General features: G+C 32.6%; 1 protein-coding gene across 1 annotated transcript; it reads right to left on the reverse strand.

Moving 5' to 3' along the window:
* Positions 1–11: 11 nt before the first annotated feature.
* LOC107044220 (orcokinin peptides) lies at positions 12–22,358 on the reverse strand. The gene is made up of 4 exons (XM_015266026.1): positions 22,202–22,358; positions 17,887–17,974; positions 8,638–8,749; positions 12–1,236 (listed from the first exon to the last, which is right to left on the reverse strand). The coding sequence occupies exons 1-4, from the start codon at positions 22,277–22,279 to the stop codon at positions 1,044–1,046; spliced, it is 471 nt and encodes a 156-aa protein (XP_015121512.1). The 5' UTR covers positions 22,280–22,358; the 3' UTR covers positions 12–1,043.
* Positions 22,359–26,321: the final 3,963 nt, after the last annotated feature.

Consider the following 26,321-nt stretch of genomic DNA (forward strand, 5'->3'; position numbering starts at 1 on the left):
ATTGACAATTTTGGATTATTAAAGATAAAAAAATCCAGAAAATATTCGAAAGATAGTACACCCGGGCCTTAATAGAAAAAAAAGACTGAAGAAATCGCTTTGAAGTCAACAAGTCCAGTGTATTCCCTGTAGAATTAATTTATTGGAGCTATTCCATTTGAAAATGATGGAATTCTATGAACTAAACATAAAAATAAACCCCAATACGAAACCCCAATATATTTCACTAAAATAATGAAAACTCATCGACTCCACGTGATTTTCCATTAAATTTTCTCTCTTATCGAACATTTTCAAGTGAAAACCCGTCAACAAATGACGAGTAAATTAAATGAAAATAAAATATCATTGCGGTAAAATGTTAGCAGTCGTTAATTTCCTGACGCGTTATGAATTGCTCAATTGCAATATTGAATTCTGAAACTGTATTTTTGATCATTATAACGTTTTTCTGAATTCATTCAATTGACAACTACAATAACTATAGATTCTGTTGATAATTGTAGCAACAATTCACAAAAATCCTTAATTCAGATTTATTTCTTTGAGTAATTTCGATTTTTTACATTATTCAGAAACATTTCAACGCGCATAAAACGAAAAAAAATATTTAGTAGAAAAAAAAAGGCTGAAGAAATCGCTTTGAAGTCAATAAATCCGGACTACTCTCTGTAAAATCAATTCACTGGAGATATTCCATTTGAAAATAACAAAATTCTATGAACAGAACTTCCAAAAATGAACTCAAATCCACTAAATTCCACGAAAATACTAAAAATCTATCGACTCCACGTGATTTTCTCTCAGATTTCCTCTTCTACCGAACATTCTCAACTGAGAAACCATCCCAAATGCCGAGTTGAACCAAAAAATCACGTTTCAACCTCTCAGCTACCCCACAATCGTAAATTAACGAACCGAAGACGCCAGGAGTCCCGATGAAATGCGAGAAACATTGAGTATCTTTGAGGTAAAATGTTAGCAGTCGTTAATTTTCTCACACGTTGTAAATTGATCGTTGACTACAGGTGTCGAGTAAACAATTAGTGCTGTCTTGAAGCTAAATAGGCGTCGACAAAGCGTCGCTTAACGAAACTGTCCCATCCGGCGCGATCGATCTCGTCGAAATTTCTCTTCGAAAAACTGTCGAATCCAGCGCGATCAATCTCGTCGATATTGCGCTTGAACCCTCCGTTGTACAGTTCCATCTGACTGAGATTGGATAGCTCTGGCTTTCTGAAAGGACAAATTCAATGGAAATTATGAGACATTTCTTTGGTGTTGTTGCGCTAAACAGAGATACCGTTGTGCCCATTCCACAGGCACTCGCGGTATCTGATTCCCCGACAATTCGCACTTTCAGACTGCATTGTGTCAAAGGGAACCAACGAGTGTTGTCACTCGAGGACGAGTATTTTTATGCGTTTAATAACCCGATAGATATTGTATGGTCCCTCGACACGTTTCACTCGAGTGCTTAGATTCCAGCGTCTGTTGTCTCTACGTAATTGAATACGTGTGGGTCTTCAGCAGAAAGGGAGAGACTTAAGTCAAGAAATGTTGGTTTTTTTTTTCTTACTAGAAACGCGGCGCGCTCCGCGCGTTTACGCTAGAATGAGGGGCTAGAAGGAAGAACGCGTTTATCGGAATGTGATATTAATATAAAAAATATCTATGGAAACAAATCTATATAGATAAATAAATATAAAAAAATCTCATCTCATTAAAAAAATTTCGCGATAATTGCCATGCATATATATGGATGTATTAATACAATAATAATACGATACATATAATAATATATATGATATAATAAATCATAATATAATATAATATTATAAAGTATTTATATAATAATATAATGTATATGATATTATTATTTAGTATATTATATATATCATATTATATATATTATATTATATTATTATATATATCAGGGGATGACGGCTAAGCTCTGCTCATACACGGAGAGGAGTATTCGATAAAAATTACCAGAAAAAAGACGTAAAAATTACGTTTCGAAACGTAATCTGGGAGCGAAGTAAAATTCAATAAAAAGTGTCAATCGTCACGTAAATTCTACGATCTTTTCCGTAAAAAATACTCATCCGTCCGACGCCTCACGGCTAGCCATGAGTCACCATGAGGGGGAGATTTTAACAACACGTTCCGTAATTTTTCCGAAACTTTTCGTAAAAATTCTTAAACATCCAAGAATTTCTATGTTCTGAGGCATAATAAGTCTTGAAGTTTCTGTTAGATTTTACAACTTCCAGAAAAATTACGTGACTTTTTCGTATTTTTTCGGTGACCCGAAAATTTACTGAACGTTTCAGATTTATTCTCTTATATTCCTATAGAAATTCACTGAAAACTATTCTCGCTTGCGGATTACGTGAAATGTTCCGTAATTTTTCTTGAATATTTCTCTCCGTGTACTGATACTATGTATACACAAAGGTGCATTTACTGGCTTCAAAATCCGTTACACTCATCTTTTTGGAAAGGGAATAATTTTTATTGTCGTAATAACATTGTGATATTGTCTGGTTAGTAAGGGGCTTCATCCCCTCGGGGCATTATCCTTGGGATCGTAACGACTCCTCTCAATACAATATTGAAATGATAAAACTAAATTTTATAAATTTAAATAAAGTTTCAATTGAATACTTTGAAATAGTGACAACAGGGACTTCTTTATAATTCTGTGTCTCTGAATATTTGCGCGTGATTGGAAAACTATTGGAGATTTTTTAATGGAAATGTCTGACGGAAAATGTTCTGTAGAAAAAATCAGTAGAATACAATTTATTCTGTTGAAATATTTTGAATTAAAAAAACGCGCAGTGAAATTTTCTTGTGCGTGATTCACAATTTGGAAATTATTATTTATTTAGTGGAATATATATTTTGATCTGAGAATGACGAAAATATTACTGAAAAACTTGTGAATGAAAATCCGGAAAATTCATCAATTTTTCTTGATTTGTTTCGCTTGTCTGTCTTTTTTTGAAAATAAAATACTTTTTATTTGGGTCAATCCCTTCTTTATACTGCTGAGAGAAATAGACGGAGAAATTCTTATCAATTAATCCACGGTTCACGCAGAATAGATTCCTCGGAAGAAGGTTGAATTGATGGCCTGTACGCTCTCCCTTGGATAGAGGCAGCTGTAACATTTTCTTCATTGCTAAACGAATCCGCGAATTTATTTAATTCACGACGATAAATTCCGCTCAATTGTAGAATTNGAAGTAAAATTCAATAAAAAGTGTCAATCGTCACGTAAATTCTACGATCTTTTCCGTAAAAAATACTCATCCGTCCGACGCCTCACGGCTAGCCATGAGTCACCATGAGGGGGAGATTTTAACAACACGTTCCGTAATTTTTCCGAAACTTTTCGTAAAAATTCTTAAACATCCAAGAATTTCTATGTTCTGAGGCATAATAAGTCTTGAAGTTTCTGTTAGATTTTACAACTTCCAGAAAAATTACGTGACTTTTTCGTATTTTTTCGGTGACCCGAAAATTTACTGAACGTTTCAGATTTATTCTCTTATATTCCTATAGAAATTCACTGAAAACTATTCTCGCTTGCGGATTACGTGAAATGTTCCGTAATTTTTCTTGAATATTTCTCTCCGTGTACTGATACTATGTATACACAAAGGTGCATTTACTGGCTTCAAAATCCGTTACACTCATCTTTTTGGAAAGGGAATAATTTTTATTGTCGTAATAACATTGTGATATTGTCTGGTTAGTAAGGGGCTTCATCCCCTCGGGGCATTATCCTTGGGATCGTAACGACTCCTCTCAATACAATATTGAAATGATAAAACTAAATTTTATAAATTTAAATAAAGTTTCAATTGAATACTTTGAAATAGTGACAACAGGGACTTCTTTATAATTCTGTGTCTCTGAATATTTGCGCGTGATTGGAAAACTATTGGAGATTTTTTAATGGAAATGTCTGGCGGAAAATGTTCTGTAGAAAAAATCAGTAGAATACAATTTATTCTGTTGAAATATTTTGAATTAAAAAAACGCGCAGTGAAATTTTCTTGTGCGTGATTCACAATTTGGAAATTATTATTTATTTAGTGGAATATATATTTTGATCTGAGAATGACGAAAATATTACTGAAAAACTTGTGAATGAAAATCCGGAAAATTCATCAATTTTTCTTGATTTGTTTCGCTTGTCTGTCTTTTTTTGAAAATAAAATACTTTTTATTTGGGTCAATCCCTTCTTTATACTGCTGAGAGAAATAGACGGAGAAATTCTTATCAATTAATCCACGGTTCACGCAGAATAGATTCCTCGGAAGAAGGTTGAATTGATGGCCTGTACGCTCTCCCTTGGATAGAGGCAGCTGTAACATTTTCTTCATTGCTAAACGAATCCGCGAATTTATTTAATTCACGACGATAAATTCCGCTCAATTGTAGAATTCCTCTTGTATTTTGTAAATGGTTAAATGTAAATTTCACCGGGAGAATTATTGTATCTACTTGCAGCTATAAAAAAATTAAGGAGACGTGTTTTCTTAATGAGGATAATTTGGCGAGCGTTAATATATAGAGAACTACACTGTTAAAAATTTTCGGCTGAAATTCCCGGTACACTTTTAGTTCTACTGAAATTTCAAGGAATTCCGTCATTGAAAATTCAGAATTTTTTGGAAAAATCAATGAGAACTGTCAATTTCAGTTGAATTATTTAAATTAAAGTTGAATTATTAAATGCATTAATGAATTTTTAATTAATTAAAAAATGGCTTAATCAATTAATGGAATGAATTTTTCAATTCATTCAATTAATCAATTAAAAATTCATTCAATCACCTGATTAATAAATTAATCATCAGAATTTTTAATTGATTGATTTCTCGTCATTCGGAACTGAATATGAATAAATTTTTTACGATTTTGAACAAATAATTTTTATAGTAAAAAATTGTTTGTTTATAAATTATTTATATAAAATGCTCGTAATTTCTCAAAATTGCGCTTTTAAAATTATTTCATCAATCTTCCTCCAAAAGTGAGTTTTCGAATTTTTCTTCAGATTTTTAAAATGTTTTTTCACGGTTCCCCCTCCTGAAAGTTATAAGTCGATTGTCCGTAAAATTTGATTTTTTCAACAGTGCATTTCCCACCGAATCGTTCCCGCCTCGACCATAAAATTCTTAATTGAGAAAATTGTCTCGTGTTTTTTGCAATGTAAAAAATAAAGAGAAGCAATTCTCGTTGTAGGATCCGTGCCCCGGGACTCGGCGAGCTTTCTTCGTCTCCGCTATCGCGCACGAGTCCTTACCTCGTGTTGATAGCCAAAACTACTTTCCTCCACCACAACGAGTCACGGAGGACTCTCTTCTTCCGTTTTTTCTTATTTTTTTATCTCCTTTCATCCTCGCCTGGGCTATTTACCGGTGAGATTATCCTTAGAACGTCTGCACCCTCATCCCTACCTCAGCTATCCGCTGGCACTTCTGATGTTGATTGAACTAGCATCAGCCCCTCATTGGATTTCAATTAATTCGACTCATTTGATCTCAAGTGGGACAGTCCCCTCAATGAAATCAATTACACGTGTGGGATTTTTTCATTATAAAAAAAAAACTAATTTTTTGAGATCGTAAAAAATTGAGAACAACTGGGAATTCGATTCTGGGAAATTTAATTACATGTTTCGATTTTTTTCAATACAAAAAAGGTTAATTATTGACTAGAATTCCCAAAGGTCACAGGAGAGGAATTCATCAATTTAATGGACATGTAATGTTACTGAGTCACTCATTTTTCGTTGTAATTAATTAAATATTTTTTAAAGTGGAAAAATTAAAGAATGAATTTTAAAAAATTCAACTGTTTAAGGCGACGATTTTTTAATGAATAATTTGTCATTTTATCTGAAATGTTAAACATTTCTGCCGAAAAACAATCGCTTGAAGACTAATTTATAATTAATTAATTAATTATAAATTATAACATTTCATTCAAACTTACTTCATTTTTATCTGCATTTTCATTCATATCGAATGAATCCTTTTTTTAAATTAAAAAAATGTCTCTTTAATCTAAATGAAGACATAATTAATTACAAATAAACTATTTATTTATCCGGCGAAGAGAATGGATCATTTATTTCATGTAATTAAAACACTTTCATCGAATCAAATACTTGACCTCGCGAATGTCTCCCGCATTAATTATCAAAATAAAAGCAAAAATTCCGAATGTTTTATTAAATTCAAACAAATGGGTCATTTCTCCGGGTGCAAGATCTCCCTCGACTCATCAAAATCAACGGATAGACCCCCGGAATTAGTCTGTTGCTGTGAATTCAAACATTCCCAGAATAACCCACACGTTCAAGTTTAATACGACCGAGACATCACCCGCGACAGAGACTTCCCCCATCGGAGTTGTCCGTGCATTGTTGCTCACTCCGGCTCGTTGTCACGATTATCTCGTCGTGCATAAGAGAACCGTTGTTATATCGCTGGTGGTCTGAGCGCGACGCGCGATGAAACTCAAGCAACACGAGTTGCCCGTAGATTAAAGTAGCACAACAATTTATTATTCACCGGAGTTGTAGCATTTATTTCGCACCGAGGTGCACAACGCAGGCGAATTATAGGTCTTTAGTTGGTGCACGCGTTCGTGCATCTCAATCGGTGAATAAGTGAGGGGTTAAGAGCAGGGATATCCAAATTTGTAATATTTTATTACGATTACTTTTGTAGCCCTTAAATAGATAACATCACCCTTGAAGTTTTTGAGTACTTAAGGGTGCCAAGTGAATTTGGCGATGACCTTGAAAATTGACATTCACCAACAAAGTTATAATTTTTTAAATTAATAGTATTAGACAGATGGTGAACATCGGTGACAATTTGTAAATTTTAGAACTTATGGATATCGAGAAATTAAATTAACAAAATCAGTCTTATACACGGCCTCTTATGGAGTTTCGATTAAATTGAACGTTTCAACCCCCTAGGAACTCAAGAAAAATTTGAAAAAATTTGAAGATATGGGGAATGATGTGTTCAATGTGATGGCGACAAAAAACAATGGGGTACCGGGGTGAATAAGAGAGATATTTCAACCCGCCGTACCCATTTGATCCCATGCTTTCTCGAGGTTCGTCACGCGAAATAGAGGATTTTCCGCATTTATTTTCTCGATGTCTAGTTCCGGTTGCGGGTTTGAAATTTCGTCGGATGGATGAATACATATTCCTCCAATGATAAAGGGAACAAAAAAAATTTTTTTGAATCTTTTTTCAAATTCACTTGGCACCCTTAAGGCCCGGGTGTACTCTCTTTCGAATGTTATCTGGATTTTTTTTATATTTCGTAATCCAACATTGTCAATTGAGTGGTACGTCATGTAGAAATTCCCAAAAATCACGATAGAATGATAAACAAAATGGAAAAAATTCTGAACTTTTTCAAAGAGCGTTTTTAATTGAGATTCAGAATGAGTTCAGTAGCGAAGCGGTAAACCGGGTTAAGTCATTTTTTACTATTGGCTAGTTTTTGACGAATATCTCGGAATCTAAAAGAGATAGAAAAATTTTTGTCATGACCTTTTTTGTAGAGCCAATAGAGCGTTATAAAAAAAGTTATGAGAAAAATTTTGCTATCTCTCTTAGATTCCGAGATATTCAGCAAAAACTGGCTAATAGTCAAAATCGACTTGACTCGGTTTACCGCTTCACTACTGAGTTGAATAAAGTGGGAATTACAAATATCTGATTCGCTGTGGGAACTTATCTATTAGCTGTCATTTTCCATGGTGGATAACAAAACACTAACTACTCATGGGAAGTGACAGCTAGGAATCTCAATTTTCAAAATAGTGGTCTGTAGTCATCTGCCATTTTTATGTGATAAAAGTGTGATTAAAAAATTCTCCAAAATATTACAACTTTTTTCAAAGAGCCTTTTCCGTAATAAATGTCTCTGTGCAGTGTGGGAAAATATTTACGAAATCAGTCTTCCCCCTGCATGAAACTGGGTGACAAGCCGCCATTCGTCACCGTAAATTAGATACATTTTTCCATTTCTTGTTATTAAACTTCTTCTGAATATAAATTAAAAATGCTCTTTGAAAAAAATTAAGAATTTGTTCTACTTTTTTTTTATTATTCATTCATAATTTTTCAAAATTTCTGCATGATGCAGGACTTAATTGACAATTTTAGGTGACGAAAGATGAAAAAAAAACATCGAGATAACGTTCGAAAGATAGTACACCCGGGTCTTAAGTGTCATCAGTTCAAATATTCAAATTTTTAACTATTTTATCAATTAATAATTTGAGGTAGGAATATTGACGATTACTTCTGTAAACGAAAATCTCCCTTCAAGAAATTTGAATTATTCACTTAGTAGTAAATTTACAGTTTCATATTAACAAATTTTAAATATTTTATTATTCGTAAAAAATCAGATTATTAATATTATATTGTGTAAAAAAATGAATCAACATATTTTCAACCTTCAATAATGTGAGGATCAAATCCTTGTAATATTACAGAAATTTAATATTGATGGGGATTTCTGGTTAAGAGGCGACGTCTTGGGGATATTCGAGGGGTTGTTTTTGAATTTTACCTTCGGGGGTCGAATCTCTTGCTCTCGCCGAATGTCGCGCCGGATAATGAGTCCAAACCCTGGCGGGACTGTCTGGCTATGCGGAAATCTCGGCCCTCACGGGCTCCACCACCTGAATTATAATAAAAATTTATTTAGATTGCGGTGTTGTGGGGTAATTAGGGGAAAGGGGTAATTAAAACCCCTTTTTTCAGAGGATTTTGTTCATTTTTAAATGATTGATTAAATAATTTATCAGTTAGTTAATAAATTAATGAATAATGAAATATTTGATAATGAATTACCAACAAATAGATAATTAATCATTAATTCATTTATTCATTCATTAATTCATGAAGTGAAATATTAATTGACCATGAATTATAATAAAAAATTATTTAGATTCGGCTGTTGTGATGGGGTAATTAGTGGTGGGGAGAAGGGGTAATTAAAACACTTATTTTTGAAGAAATTGTTTATTTTGCTCTTGATGAATTTTTATTTTAAATGCAGTGGCTCGAAAAATTATTAACCTCCTAATAGTAAAATAAATGATTAACCAATTGATCAATTACACTGTTAAAAATTTCAACTGAAATTTCAAGGAATTTCCACTAAAATTGTAAATTTCACTTGAATTATTCCGTGAAAATTAATAGCGATTATCACAATTCTGGTAAATATATTTTTAAACTTTTTAATTAATTGAAAATTCAGTGTAATTTGGCACTTATTATCAATATTTCCTCAAAACCTGGAATTTCATGATTTTTTTCCCTCGAATTTAATGTTAATTAGTAAATTACAGGAAAATTATTCGTCAATTGCTCTGGAAATTTCAATTTTCTTCCAACAATGCAGTGAATAAATCGATGAATCATCAAACATTCGACGATTAATTTATGAACAAATAATTTCATTAATTAATCATGTAATTTATTTGTAATTAGCTATTAAGGGTGTTTCATTACATGAAAATATTTCTGTTGCATGCGTAAAATTTAAATTGGATAGGCGGTAATAATGATGGGATCGCTGATGAATTGGAGATTGTCACAAACGCGAGTTTATTCTCTATTCATTATTCAGTGTAGCCGTTGTCGATTGAATGGCCATCGTAACCCAGAATATTAACGAAGTTGTTAGTAAGGGATGATTTCCCCGTTGGGTCCGCGGGCGAAAATTGGCTGGTAGGCGACAACCCCCGGCTTACGATACCGCTGAGGAGACCCCACCTCACGACGGAGGAGGTTACCACCCCCGATGTGATCCAAGTTTCGTTGTTCGAGATTTGAAATCTCCGATCTCTCGTTTCTATTTCTCCATTCTGAAAAAATCGGGCAATTTTTTTATCGGGGGAAAATGTGGGAATTTCGCACATGAAAAAAATCAATAGAAAAAGCTAGGGCTTTTGCTGGGGAATTTCATTATTTTTTGGGGATTTTTAGTCAAGATAAAGGAGGCAACATCAATTGAAGTCAATGGATTGATAACTTTTTCAATGCAATTTATTTTATTTGGAATTTTCTTCATAAAATTTTTTTTGTCTTGGGTTTTTGCAGATTTTTAGTTGAAGTATTCAAGATAAAGATGAAAAAAATGCCGACAAATTAATTAAAGCCAATTCATGAACTTTTTTTTTATTTAATTGACCTTTTTTGAAATTTCGTTCACAAAATTTTCTCCAAATGAATTTTGCAGATTTTATTTCCTTTCAATTTTTCTGTCTTGCGCTATTTTTTGATATTTTCATTAAGAATATTCTATTTGAAAAAGCAAAAATTGACGAAAAATCAATTGAAGTCAATAGATTAATAATTTTTGTATTCATTTTATTTTTTAAATTTTGTTCATAAAAAATCTTCAAAAAAAATTGAAAAATTTTCTTTTTTCTCCATATTTCTTGTTCCAGACACAAAAATTCTAGCAGAAAAAATAAGAAAATAATATCGACGGATTTCTATCCCAAAATTCTCAATGTATCAAATTTTTCTAGATTTTTTTTTCGTTCACAAACAGAACAGCAAGAGTTGTATTGAATATTTTTCATGCATGACGTATAGTTTCAAGCATCAGACCGATCAACAACATTGAAGCTCAACAAACTCGACAGCATGAGACAATCATGAGGACGTACCTTCTGACAACTCAATCGGATATATGGACGATAACAAAGCGCGCATTGTGGACTCACAGGGCCGCTAAACCGACAGTCAAATCGATACGGAGTCATGAGTCTTGGCGCGAATTAACTTGGTTATAAGTCGATTGTATCAACACAATCATCGCGTGATGATATTAAAAAAGCAAAAACACTTCCCCAAAAAGAATTTGTAAAAGCAGAAAAATCTTGCGATTCTCACGCATAATTTTTTCTCAATAATTTTTTTGTCGCGAATAATGTTATTTTATTTTTCATACATTCATTTATATTCATTTCTTCGCCACTGATATTCACACATTTATTTATTTACTGCCACGCATTATAAATCCACTGTAAAAACCACTAACTGGAGAAAAAACGAGAAAAGAAATTCAATTGTCCCAAGAGATTCAGTGGTAACTGAATTGAAACAGAATGAAAAGCCCTGAAAATAAAACTTCGTATACACCCATTATACCCACCTAAAATTGACTGTTATTCCCCCATTCCCATGAGAAAAAATCTGTAAGATTGTGTGACTTCTGATGTTGGAATCGGCTCGTCCCTTGGGACGCATTGTGAAGAAGGGTTCGAATACTTTTGTCATTGTTAAGTCACAGCATCGCCTCCCACAAATGGCCTCCACGTGGTGCACAGGAGTGGGCTAAAATCGACACTTGTGACTTTTTTTCAAATGTTAATGACTCATTGAATTTTCGATGACGTGGAGTCATTTTTTTTCTTCCATGGACGAGTGCAATCATTCCCCTGCGTGATGACCCCACACTGGTCCCAGTGGAGTAATTTATTCCTGAATTACCATTCTGCCCCCCCCTCCCCTATTCCCTTTTCGTAAATTATTTCAGAGATTTTTGATATAATAAAAAATATTAGATGTGAGAATTTGATGCGAACGAGTTAATTATTTTCCTGTGTTAAATTATATTTTGGTTTAAAGTAGCTCTGCCCTTCGGCCGGGCTACGCTGTACTTTTGGATATTTTCAGTGTTTAAATTTTTCAACTAAATCGCATAGAAAAAATTTGAAAAAATTCATACCCAGTCAGTATTATCTAAATTGAATTTCGCAAAATATTGATATTTTTTCAAAAATTTTCCTCTTATAAATAAATAATAAAACTTATTTGCAAAACGGTAGATTATTTTTTATGAGGTGTCAAAAAAATTCTTGATTTTTTCACATCTAATGAAAAAAAATTCAGATTTTAATCTTTGATTACAATGGAAATGTTGATTTTCACATAAGACCCTGGGTTAAATCCTGATTTTTAAACATTTCTTCTTTGAAAAACCAAAACGATAATTAAATTGAGGAAAAAATTAGAATTCCGAATCTAATCGAGTTTTCTGCCATTTTTTTGCAGTTTTTAATAATCTATGAATTTACCGTAAGGGTAGAGCTACTTTAATTACATTTCATAAAATCGTGGAGTATATGCTAAATATTTTCCAGCTACTTATTTAATATCAAATGAAATATAATATGAAATTTTATCAAATGAATAAACAATGAATTTATTCTACAGAGAATACAAATTTTCTTATTTGAGATTTCGTTCATAAAAATTTTATCAAAATAAATTTTTATTCTGACTTGTGATAAACAAAATATATTCAACAAAATGATACAACAAAAAAAATTAGATAAGAGAACTGAATTATCTGTTTCGAACGAGTCAAATATTCTCCCTCATTCATCCACTATTTGACACGACATAAGATATGTCACGGACTATATGCTAAATATTATCCATTTATTTATTCAGTATCAATTGAAGAATGATATGCAAAACCTGCAGAGGCGTTTCCCCCGAAATTCCCACGAAATGAATGACAAATTGAATTCACTCTGGAGACTACACGTGGCTTGAAGCCATTTTCGCAGATTATACCGTTGTAATGCGAATCATATGTTCCGTCAGCCATCACAAAAAATATTTGTGGGATATCACCCCCAAAAACGGCTTTATCACGATTTTATTCTTCCCGTCATTCATGCTCCATATTTATTTGATTTCCACCAGTGATACGGCAACCCTACTCATTTTATGAGAAGCAGGGATGCGAGATGACGTCAGGCTTTCAAATGCGTTAGGTCTAAAAAATGATGGTCATGTAATGTCAATTTCTCTCACGTCAGAATTTCGGGGATTCCCACTGTTATTTCAAAGCTGTCTACATTATCATATTTTTGTTTGTCGGAGAATTTTTCTTTGATAATCAATAGCTTTTAATTTAATGAAAGAAGATACTTTCTATAATTTTTTGATAAAGAATTTTTTTAAACTGTAATTAATAAATAAATTGAGGCCCGGGTGTACTATCTTTCGAATATTATCTGGATTTTTTTTATCTTTCGTAATAAAAAACTGTCAATTGAGTGGTACATCATGTAGAAATTCCCAAAAATTATGATAGAATGATAAAAAAAAATGGAAAAAATTCTGAACTTTTTCAAAGAGCGTTTTTAATTGGAATTCAGAATGAGTTGAAAAAAGCGGAAATTACAAATATCTGATTCACTGTGGCTAATTATATATTAGCTGTCATTTTCCATGGTGGATAACAAAATACCAAGTCCTCATGGGAGGTGACAGCTAGGTATCTCAATTTTCAAAACAGTGATGTGTAGTTATCTGCCATTATTATGTGATAAAAGTGTGATTAAAAAATTCTCCAAAATATTACAACTTTTTTCAAAGAGCCTTTCCCGTAATAAATGTCTCCGTGCAGTGTGGGAAAATATTTACGAAATCAGTCTTCCCCCTGCATGATATTGGGTGACAGGCCGCCATTTGTCACCGTAAATCAGATACATTTTTCAATTTCTTGTTATTCAACTTATTCTGAATATAAATTAAAAATGCTCTTTGAAAAAATTAAGAATTTTGTCTACTTTTTTTTCATTATTCATTCATAATTTTTCAAAACTTCTGCATGATGCAGGACTTAATTGACAATTTCAGATGACGGGAGATGAAAAAAACATCGAAATACCGTTTGAAAGATAGTACACCCGGGCCTTAATGGAATAATTTGATTTGATTGATTTGAATTTAGACATTTCATATTTTGATTCATTATTTTTTCAATTCAATAAAAATTATTTACAAAAAATTTGTAATTTGCAGTTTTCCTTTGAATTCATAAATAAAGTAACGTAAATAATGCAATCAAAATATTCCCTAGGCACAAAATATTCTCAACATTCTCAACATTCCCTACTCTTTATCCTCTCCCTCTGTGCACCCGACATGGCTTCAATCGATAATAAAATGAATAATCGCTCCATGCTGATACAAAAAAGGATTAATAGTATACAGGAAACTTGACAAAGAAGTATAAATTATCCATCCTAATTAATGAACTCGCTAATGAAGCTGGTTATACGTTGTACGCACGCAATACTGTTACATCACTGCTCTCACATGGCCTAGGCGTAAGTGATGCATTAAAGGGGAATCGATAGGCAGTGGCGGACGTCGAACATTTCCACGGGGAGTGCGCGAAACAACGTTAACCCTAGATTGGTCACCGTAGGAGGAAAACGCCGGAGCGCGACTTTTTTTACCATTGATTGATTGAATGGAAAAATAAAAAAAAAATTGGATTCGTCAATTGAAGTCCCTAGAAAATGATTTATTTATATTTTTCAATAAATAATTCAGTAGCGAAGCGGTAAACCGGGTTAAGTCGGTTTTGACTTTTCGTCAGTTTTTGACGGATATCTCGGAACCTAAGAGAGATAGTGAAATTTTGCTCATAACCTTTTTTATAACACTTAATTGCATCTACAAAAAAGGTTATGACAAAAAAATTTCTATCTCTTTTAGATTCCGAGATATTCGTCAAAAACTGGCCAATAATCTAAATCGACTTAACCCGGTTTACCGCTTCGCTACTGAACTATTCCAACAGATGAACAATTTTTTTAACATTACGTCTTCATTAATTTCATTTTACTTTATTTTTTCATCAACTGGTTGATTTTTATTCATTTACAACGAATTCTATATATATTTTTTTGTTTATTGTTTATAATATTTTTATAAATTAATTTATATATTATATAAAAAATAACAATAATGTATATAATTATTTATATTTATATCCATTAAAATGCGACTGGCTCACTTCCATTTAATTTTAATTTTTCATCAACTTGTTTATTTTTATTTATTTATAATAAATAATGTATTCATGAATTTATTTAATCAATCTTGGTGATCAACCTAGGGTTAGTGACTGCAGAGGGTAATTATATTATTATCACCACTTTCGCTCTGAAACATGGAAAGCGTTTCAAATTGTATGTTAACGATATTTTTTTGCGGCCTTTCTCAGCCGTTCGGAGATACTATCGCCGTCGCAATTTTGGATAAGACGAAGTGACTAACTTAAGTGGTGGGTATTCATTATCGGCGAAACACGACAGAATGAAGTTGAGTAATTGGACTGTTGGGAGACGTATAAACGAAATCGCTTGAAATTTCGTCGTATGTGGTATGAGGGGGAGGAGAATTCTCATCAAGTAGCGAAATTTCTTGCTGAGAAGGGAGAGGTTGAAGGTCGCAATGTGGATTTGTACATGCCGAGAGAAAAAATTTGTGGGTGTCCGGTGGAAATTGTGAGTTTGAGATATTTTTAATTAAACTCGGATGACAAAAATTTTTAGGTTTTAGGGGTAAATCCGTAATTTTTATGAATTACTTGCTAATTTTTGAAGATGAAGGATGAAATAAAAATGAGGGATTCAATCACTGAGATAAAAATAACTAAAAATTGCTTCCTAATTTTTCTAATTAATTAATTCCTAATAAATAATTATCTTAAGGAATTAATTCCCCTTTAATCACTGTAAATTTAGAGAAAAAGATTTGGAAATTACCCAGAGAAAAAGTTAAATGAAAAATTGCCAGTAAAATCCAGTGAAAATTACTTCCTAATTTTTATAATCGACTAATTGTTAATTAATTCATTCCTAGCTTTTGAAAATTCGTGACACTAACTAAACCTACAGTAAAAATTAGAGATTCAATCACTGAAATTATCAAAAAAAAATGAAAAATTGCTTTCTAAGTTTTGTAATTAATTAATTCTTAATGAATTAACATCGTTAATTCTCCTTCAATCACTGAAATTTAGAGAAGAAAATTTAAAAATTGCACAGAAAAAAAAATCAATAAAAAATTCCAAGAGAAAACCCGTAAAAATCACTGGATTTCCCTTGACATTTTCAAATCCAAGTAGTGCAGTACGCGAATGGTCAGCCGGCTCACGAGAATCTCCCGAGACCCTCTCAAAGGATCCAACAAGATGAAAAGGAATACCGAAAATGAATGAGATCCACGAGAACCGATGTCATTAATTCACATTGTTTTTTCACGTGAATTTTCCAACATTTTCCCAAGATAATTCGATCTTGGAAAACTGCGTGACGCAGGGGGGCATGAGTGCTTCACCGGGAGAGCTCCAGCCGTGATGGCAAACGGTTCTAGATGGACAATGTAAAAGCTTTCAAAATGCGGACAGTTGTTTCGGTGGATTTTTCCGAAAATTCCAGGAAAATCTAGTTTGTTTACAGAATTTACGAGATAAAACGCCGAAATAATACGGAATTACACAAAAAAAATAGCAGTCGTTTGGCCTCGATAATTTCTAAAATGCAGATGAAATTCTCTGAATTTTGTGAGAAAATTATTGTCAAAATATTTTCGAAATTAATTATTCTCAATTATCATTTATTTTTTTATTATTAAAAAATTGTTCGAACCTCTCTGAATTAGAAAATCTCCCTCAGAAACATACTGGCCTATGTGAAATGCGAAAATTCGAGGAACCCACTGACCCATTCTGCCCCAATAGTTTCTAAAATGCAGACGACATTTTTTTTGATTTTGTGAGAAAATGATTTCCAAAATATTTTGAAAATGAATTATTCTCAATTATTATTAATTATAGTTTTGATTATTCAGTTTTTATTGTTTATTATCAAAAGATTGTCATCTCTAGAGAATATCCCACAGTTGGTGGATGTGAAATGTGCAAAATTCTTTTAAATTTAAAACAATAGTGAATGGTCCGATTGCACTTCCGATGCTGTTACTCAGGAGCAGAGGAAAAGCCTGATGGATCACTCGAGCCAGCCACCGCAGTTACCAATACTATCGGAAGCATTATACATATCGCAGAGCCCGACATAAATTCCGCCACCTTACAATTCTTATTTAGATAAGCTTAATCCAACAGGGTTCCAAGGCTGTTGATCTATTACGCCAAAATAAGTTGCTAGAAAAATTCCGCAAAAGTGGAGAATTATTTAGATGCCTCGGGCCGAAGAAAATTAAAAAACTAATTAACACGTGTTCTTCTTCAATAAATCGAAAAAAATCTAGTTCTGTTAAAATGAACGAAAAAATTCAAAAACTTCGCTGATGAATAAAAAAATTTAATATTGAAAGAGTCTATTTATTCTTGCGCTAATTCTACAAAAAATCATGCGGAGACCCCCGCATTTTGAAATAAATATTTGTTTATAGAAGAATGGGCACAAATGTTCATTATTTTTTATAACTTATTCTGTTGGGATTTTTCCCATTTTTTCCTTCCATTTTATTATAAGAAATAATTAAATTTCGATAAAAAATCAAAATCCATTTGACTTTTTTCTATCAAATATCTTTTAACAGAAGGACAGGGTTGCGTAATCACCTGTGGAAATGAGGCAAAAAACAAATATAATTCTCAGACAGAATTATAATAAAAGAGAATTCTTTTAAAGTTTCAAAGGAATTTCTGAGAGAAAACGCTAGGTTGTTCTATTAATTTCATCTGGGGAAAATGTAGAATTATTTTAGTGAAAAAAATTGCAATATAATCAGTGTTGGCATTTTTAAATTCAATTATTTAAAAAATCTATAACGAAAAAGTGTTGTTTAACAGTGTTGAATCCCCCCGTGGCCGCACTTTTTCGAACAGACCCTCGGGAATTCCAATTCCCGAGAGCAAGAATCGAGTGTAACAGATAAACAGCCTTAAATCCCTCTGGGTTGAACGTATTTACAGCACAAATGGTGATTAGGTGAAATATTTAACGGTGTTACTCACCGAGCGCCCCGTACGACCTCGCCAATGCCTCCATGAGTTCTGGTTCAGTGTAAACAGCTTCATTCAAGCCTGACGTTTCGCCGCGCATCTGAAAAAAGGAGGGCTGATAAAAAATTGATGCGAGGCAAATTTACTCGTGAACACACGCAACATCGCCGAGGCTGACCTCCGTGCTGACTCAGTTCTCCGATGTTGGGGATTCTCGAGGGACTGGGGTGTGGGTACGTCGCATATGCAAAGAAATCGCAATTTTTCATACAGAAAATTGAACTCTCTCGAGTTGTCTTGATTATTTTTAATCAATAATTAAGTGTTTTTAACACTTCAGTTTTTAGTAATTATTTTTTATTTTAATTGGAAAATTTTTGAAACGTTTCAACGCTTTGAGAAGAGTTTTGAAGATTATTTAAAAATTACAATTGTTTAAAATTACTGTCATATTTGTAAATAATTTATGAAGAATAGATTTTCCACTCTTGAAATCATTTTAGTTGTCAATACTAAAATTTTTATAAAAAACTGCTTTATGTAAAAAATAAGATTGCGGAAAGTTTAAACAATTGGGATTATTTATTTTTAGGGAGTGAGTATTAAAGACAAATATTTTTTTGCGAGATAGAATTATTAAATCATGATGATCCATGATTTTTTGGTTGGAATCCTTTGCAAAATTTTGAATTGTTTTTATTTTAATTCGAAAAAAATTGGACAATGTTTTACGTTGTGAGAAAAATTGCAATTTGTTATAAATAATTTATAAACGACAGATTGTCTTCTCTACAAATCATTTTAGTTGTCAATATTCAGAAATTTATAAAAAAACTATTTTGAGTAAAAAAATAAGATTTCAGAAGGTTTAAACAATTGGGATTGTTTATTATTACGGAGTGAGTATTGAAGATAAATAGTTTTTTACGAGTTGAAATTCAAATAATGATGATCCATGATTTTTTTTGTTGAAATCCTTCGCGACATTTTTAATTGTTTTTATTTCAATTCGAAAAAAATTCGACAATGTTTTACGTTATGAGAAAAATTGCAATGTTTTACAAATAATTTACAAACAACAAATTGTCTTCTCTAGAAACCACTTTAGTTGTCAATACTCAGAATTTTATGAAAAACTATTTTGTATTAAAAAATAATTTCAGGAAGTTTAAACAATGTCTTTAATTGAATATTTTTACAATATTTTTAATTCAAAAATTAACACAATTATGGTTTCCGCAATTACAGTTGAATCATGAGATTTTTCACTCTCCCTTCCTCATTATTAACACAATTTTCCACCAGATACAGGGGTTGAAATCATGCTGGTCAGACATTGCTTCTGACGTTCTGATATAATGACCACATACTGTTACCACAGTAACTTCCGCCATTGCAGATAGTTAGGATGCATAACATCATTAATGGGGATGACCAGTGAAAATTGTTGACAATATTTCGCAGCATTCATTCGTCGATTGAGTTATCATTTAATTAAGGGAGAGGGGCGCGTCTCGATGCAAAGATTAAACAGTGAAATTTGTGTTTACATCAATGGGAAAATATTGGGGTGATGTCTCTTCAGTTGACCGTTCAGTGTGGGAACTAACAAGATTTTGTGGAATAGGAAATGAGACATCGAGAGAAATTGTTTATTTTAAACTAATGGAGGGCCCATTTGGAATTAATTAATTAGTTATTTCATATTATTTGAACATTTTCGTCGAAATAAATATGTGAGTTTAATTCTGGGTGAAAATATTGTTGAAATTAATTGAAACACTTTAATTAACAAATTGAATTTTATATTCAAAAATTAAATGTTTACTTTGGTAATAATTAAATTTTATTAAGAGAATTAATTGTAAATATTATAGTCATGAATCGCTACTAAAAATAATGAATTATACATTATAAAATAGTGGATAATGCACCTCGTAAATAAATACTAAACTACCTCAGAGAAATATGAAAATAAGCCTGGCAATTTATGAAATTTCAAATGATTTATTCATTCAGAGAAATAATTCATTCCATTTAAATACTAGAGTTTATTTGATTCTAATTGAGACTTCATTTGGAATTCATTAATTTTTCATTTCACATAATGAAAATATCTCCATTAAAATAAATTTCCACAAAAAATATTGTTCAATTAAATAAAAAAGTTTTTAATAAATCCATTCATTATTCAAATTCAAATTATTTTAATATAAAAATGATTGATTACTCTACACTTTTTTCAAATTAAATTTTAATCAAAAAATTGTTTACATAATTAACTGTAAATGTTGGAGTCATGAATCGTTATTAAAAATCCTGAACAGTGCATTATGAATAGTGAATAATGTACCCCATAAATAAATAATAAACTGCCTCAAAGAAATACGAAAATAAGCCTGGCAATTTATGAAATTTCAAATGATTTATTCATTGAGAGAAATAATTCATTCCATTGAAATAGTGGAGTTTATTTGATTCCAATTGAGACTTCATTTGGAATTCATTAATTTTTCATTTCACATAATGAAAATATCTCCATTAAAATAAATTTCCACAAAAAATATTGTTCAATTAAATAAAAAAGTTTTTAATAAATCCATTCATTATTCAAATTCAAATTATTTTAATATAAAAATGATTGATTACTCTACACTTTTTTCAAATTAAATTTTAATCAAAAAATTGTTTACATAATTAACTGTAAATGTTGGAGTCATGAATCGTTATTAAAAATCCTGAATAGTGCATTATGAATAGTGAGTAATGTACCCCATAAATAAATAATAAACTGCCTCAAAGAAATACGAAAATAAGCCTGGCAATTTATGAAATTTCAAATGATTTATTCATTGAGAGAAATAATTCATTCCATTGAAATAGTGGAGTTTATTTGATTCCAATTGAGACTTCATTTGGAATTCATTAATTTTTCATTTCACATAATGAAAATATCTCCATTAAAATAAATTTCCACAAAAAATATTGTTCAATTAAATAAAAAAGTTTTTAATAAATCCATTCATTATTCAAATTCAAATTATTTTAATATAAAAATGATTGATTACTCTACACTTTTTTCAAATTAAATTTTAATCAAAAAATTGTTTACATAATTAACTGTAAATGTTGGAGTCATGAATCGTTATTAAAAATCCTGAATAGTGCATTATGAATAGTGAGTAATGTACCTCATAAATAAATAATAAACTGCCTCAAAGTAACGTGAAAATGCACATGGTAATTCACGTTCACCATTAGAATATGTCCAAGGTGTAAAATTAAAATATAGTTGTGAGAATATATGCATTCCATCTTGTCAGTTTTTCACCCCCCCAGTGCAATGAAGCCACCATGCACTGAACTTCACTCCCGCACTTATATTAGTATGCATGGGAAAAGTTGTTTCTCGCTGGAGTAAGTTTATATGAAACACACAACACGGGAGCTCATGTGCATGTGTTGAGTGTCATTAAATTCACAAGGATAATGTATACTCCTATAACTACTTTCGGATATATTCAACTTGATTAATTTATATTCCGTGTTTTGGATGCAGGGGAAGTGCTGCGAATGGAATGATTTTTAAAGGCTGTCCCGGACGGGGAGAGGCACATCTGTACGAAGATGCAACAAGTTGAGAGCTGATATGCTCGGAATGACGGATATTGTCATGAAAATGTTTGGGAGATGATGAAATTGAAAAGCACATTCTAAAAAAATTGAAAATACGTATTTTTCGCTTTCTGTTGTTTTTAACTAAACAAAACCGAAAATTTTGCAACAATTTTGGAACTGAATTCTCTATTTTGAAATAAATTGTTCTTTTTTGGGAGAAATCATAGAATAATTAAAAACTTGCAGCTTCCAAAGATTCCGATTTTTTAAACAAAATCATTTTTTTAGGAATGTAAGTTGAATTTTTTCAAATTGTTCGGGCGTAATTTTATGATTGAAAATATTTGAAGTCATTCTTAAGAATAATAAAAAAATCGTTAGAGTTATGATAGTAATTTTTTCTTCCCGAGGTGCAAGAAAAATCGATTCTCATTTAAAAAACTCCATATCTGCGGCTATTAATCGTGGAGCAATTAAAAAAAATGAATAAATTAAAAACAAATGGAACTAGAGATCGTAATTTTTTTTCATTTTGAGGAAAATTGAGGGATGAACAAAAAAATGAAATGGTGAATGGCAAAATGAATTTAAAAATGAATAAATTGAAAACAAATGGAACTAAAGATTGTAAATTTTTTCATTTCATACATAAATAAAAAATTAAAGGGTAAATGGCAAAGCGATCGCAAAAAAATTGTTTATAAATTACCTGTAGAGGAATAGCAGACGCTGCAGTTAAGAAGACGAGGACAAGTCCGGAAAAACTGATGGCTCGCGCAATACCCATGTTTCACAACTGACGACTCGGGAATAATCGACACGAATGATTGTAGCAAGATCTGAGCGTTGGACCAGGTCTCGGAAAAGCGTGCGGAGCACAATGACTGGTGTGCGTGATACCGTGAAATATATAGAGCGATTCCCGCGGCTCACGGGGGAGGGGGTTGAGGCGGGAAAAGTAACAAGTGCGCGGGCGCAATAGCCACAATCTCAAGTAACCCTTTCACGATATACGTGTCAACGAGATATTGCACCTGGTTTATCGGGGTATCAATGAATTTGAAATTTCCATTCATTATAATTTTTTTCCCATGTACATGGAGAAAGTCTGGAGATCGCAGGATTTTTCTTTGCTTCGGAGGTAATAAATCGGCGGGAGGTGGATTTTCCACGTTCATAAACCCACGATTGTCGAACGAATTGAATTAAATGAATTGAATCGAATGAATTCCATTTTTCGGGGATTTTTTTCTTTTTGTGGTTGTGTTTGGCTACTGCGCCACCTTGCGGTGGCGTCTCGCAACCCAGGTGGTCATAACCCCTCGGGAAAAATAGAACGATGCCAATTAATTTTGTGAAATGCCTGAACGAAAATGTTAATGCAAATTTAAATTCTTACGATTTTACTCTCTTTCCAGTGAAATGAATATCGAAAATTTTTTCATATATTTTTTAGAAGTTCGGACCGTCAGTTTCCACTGCGAATTGGCTACTTCCCCGAGTATATTAGTTGAAAACCAGCAAACAATTTAGGGTGAGAAGTTTCGCAGATAATTGGTGGTTATACTCGCACACATGAATTAGTTGCAGTGAGCGCTGCTGGAAAATCAAAGCTTGCGCGATGTTTGCTGGCCTTGGGCGTCGCGGCTGAGGCGGCCAGCGGGTGAACCCCACAATAGCGCATGAACAAATAGGAGAGAAAGCCCTAGAGCTCCTGCGGTAACTCTATTCAATAATTCTCTTGTTTTCGGCTATTTCCATCGAACATATCACACGTGTCCTGCACTTTTGGAATAGAAATATTGAACAAAAAAAAATGTGTGGGGAAATCGCTCCGGGGTCAGTAAATCCAAACGTTTTTCCAAATCGCGACTAGATTTTTTCCATCCAGTTTTGTTTATTGAAATAAACTAAATGAGAAAACAAAATGTTTTTCAATTTTTTTTTAAGTTAAAAATATTTCGTACCTGACAATATTATTTATTACATACAGAGTGCACAGGAAAATCAATCACGTACTAATAATCACGAACCGCTCCATCAATCTTTATTTGTTCTTTCATATTGTCGAGCAAACACCGTTCTGTTCCAATCGTTTGCAAATGGTACGGAGAAAATTAAGTGCTGGAAAATTCCGCCGTGAGAATTCCAGAAAGAAACATTAGCTATCACGCCTCTGGATACTTCTGCATACCTCATGTTATAAGAGAGGATGAATTGTATATTCTGGGGAACGAAAGTTTCCAGTCGGCGCGATCCAATCTTGGTCAATGACGAGCTACCGGAGTCTTTGCTTCTCTGAGGGCGTCCGTCCGTTCTCCGAAATACTTTCCATACTTCTTGTTTCTGCCTGTGACGATACTACTTGGGTTGTTCTGCTCGTAACATTTCTGAGAAGACTTAGCAGTTGCTTTGACGGCAGCGTTTTTCAATTTTATTGTGTTTGTAATGGATTTTTTTATTTGCTGGGAGCTGGTGATTCTCTTAGGGAATTATTTACTTCAAAAAGATTTAAAGGGAGATAAAAATTGTTGACTTGGGTGGGAGTATTAATTCAATTCGAGCGAAAGTATTGTTGCGAGTTTCCCCTTTCTTTCGGATGTACAAGCTGAAGGATGTTCCATGATAACAGAACAGACGATGATGATGATGAGTCTTAGTTTTGAGGCTTTCGGGGCCATGATTAATGACATCTTTGGCTTCCGGATGGATGCCGCGTTTGGATTCAGCGTTGCGCCGACGTTTCGCAAACATTGCAGTCTGCATCTTCAAGGCTATGAGCTCCGATTCTGAGCTCCCATGTCTAGGGGTAGTCCTTACATGCCTTCCCTTGTGGTGGTGGGGGAAGGGGCAGGGGGGGGGGTCAGCCAATCATATGTTTTTAATTGATCAGCTGGTCGATGATGATGAGTTTTTGTCTTTCCATTCTAACTTCACTTGTCTTGGGCTTCTGTCATAAAAAGCATCTCTTCGTTGTGTTCTAATAAAACCGCCCTTTTACTCAACTGGACTGGTGTTTTATTTATTGGGAGGAATTAACAGTATTAAAGAATCCGGAATTTTAAAAAGTTTTTTGAGTTCGATAGGAATCAAAATAACTTTTTAAATCAAAATTTCTTTTTATGAAGAAATCAACAGACTGCGACTTTGACAGAAAAATTTGGGAAAAATTGCCGGAGAAAAGGTGGTTTGATTTTTGTTGACATTTTGTCTGAGATCTATTATAAATCAGAAAATTGAATATTGAACCTAAAATTAATTAATCGGCAAGCAAAATATTCGGTTTTCTTACAATTTGAATTTTTAATTTTATTGTATTCGTAATATTTTTTAAAAATTTGTTGGAAGTTGGTGATTCTCTTATTCAATTATTTCTTCCAAAAAGATTGACAAGGAAACAAAAATTGTTGAAGTACTCGGATAAAAATATCAATTTATTTCGAGCAAAAGTATTAAATAATTCTGAATTTAAAAAAGTTATTTGATTTCGATATTTTTGTGAAGAAATAAACAGACTGCAAATTTGGCAGAATGAGAAAAATCGTCGGTGAAAAAGTTTTAATTTTCAATTCTTGTTGACATTTTGTCCTCTACAAATAACAAAATTAAATGTTGAATAAAAAATTAAAGCCTGAAATTAGTCTTGCACAGGCAAGCACAATATCCGGTTTTCTTATCTATCATCGTACTTACGGGATCGATCGTTCAGTGCATTAACGCGGTCACTACACAGTCTGTTGAAGCAACGTATTCATTCTTCCCATTCGAGGAAGGGTGTTTTCGGAAGCTGATGCATAAATATAGATCTTGCTTCCACGAGGACTGGTCACTAGACTATTATGAAGGTAAAAAATAAACAATATCGGGAATGAAAAAAAATCGCGATCGATTGTGAATAATGCACGTGTATGAAGAAATTATATAAAAAAATCCGAGCCATTTTTGTGGCGATTTCTCTCGTAAGCGTCTCAATATTTTTATAGGATTGAATTTTTTGGAGTTCTGTTGATAGAAATTTTTTAGCACGAATTTTTTAAATTTTTCAAAAAAAATTGATTCTTTAAAAATAAGTTTTTGGATCTAGAAGTATTTTTGATTTAATAGTTCCATTACCCCCCCCCCCCTCCCTCCTCACAAAATAAAAAATAAATGAATTATTATATGGAATTTCCTAGCGGAAATCCAAGAATTTTCTCATCAAATTTTTTAATGCAACCGCATGGAGAGAAATTTTTGATAAAAATTATCCTACCGTCCTGTAAACGTGTGTCATGGGTCATCGTCTCCTCATTTCTATCTCGAAATTTAGTAAAAATTAATGTATGATGATCAAATTTAATTCTACGTTAGAGAAATTTTATCCTGATAAAAATAAAAATTTCCGTGCCGTAAAATTTATGATGCATCAGGATAAAATATCTCTAACGTAGAATTAAATTTGCTCATCATCCATTAATTTTTACTAAATTTCGGGATAGAAATGAGAAAACGATGGCTCATGATACACTTTTATAGAACAGTAGGATAATTTTTATCAAAAATTTCTCTCCGTGTGTGAAATTTCGAAAAATGCGGAGATTTGTCACAAATTTTATGTTCCCCAGCTCAAAATATTTGTCATTCTTTTGAGGATAGACTACTGAATTCCCCAGTCATGCAGGGAAAGCCACTAAAGCCGATCATCAACGGCTTTGCGAGGGCTCTCAGCAGTCTTAATATTCCGACAACTATCAAAGAGGCGTTTTTCAAGAAGATTTGCGCATCCGGGATAGAGGGAATGTCCCTTCGTGTAATTATTCATCAAAGAGGTTCCCTCGGTCTACATGACG

The sequence above is a fragment of the Diachasma alloeum genome, unplaced genomic scaffold (assembly GCF_001412515.2).
Source record: "Diachasma alloeum isolate Michigan unplaced genomic scaffold, Dall2.0 Dall_scaffold_00180, whole genome shotgun sequence".
Classification (NCBI taxonomy): Eukaryota; Metazoa; Arthropoda; class Insecta; order Hymenoptera; family Braconidae; genus Diachasma; species Diachasma alloeum.

Excerpts from the sequence above, each read along its gene's own strand:
- LOC107044220 (XM_015266026.1), bottom strand. The coding sequence starts at position 22,279 with ATGGGTATTGCGCGAGCCATCAGTTTTTCCGGACTTGTCCTCGTCTTC. Across the intron at positions 17,975-22,201 it reads CGTCTGCTATTCCTCTACAG|ATGCGCGGCGAAACGTCAGG; the intron begins GTAATTTATAAA and ends TCCTTTTTTCAG. Across the intron at positions 8,750-17,886 it reads GAGGTCGTACGGGGCGCTCG|GTGGTGGAGCCCGTGAGGGC; the intron begins GTGAGTAACACC and ends ATTATAATTCAG.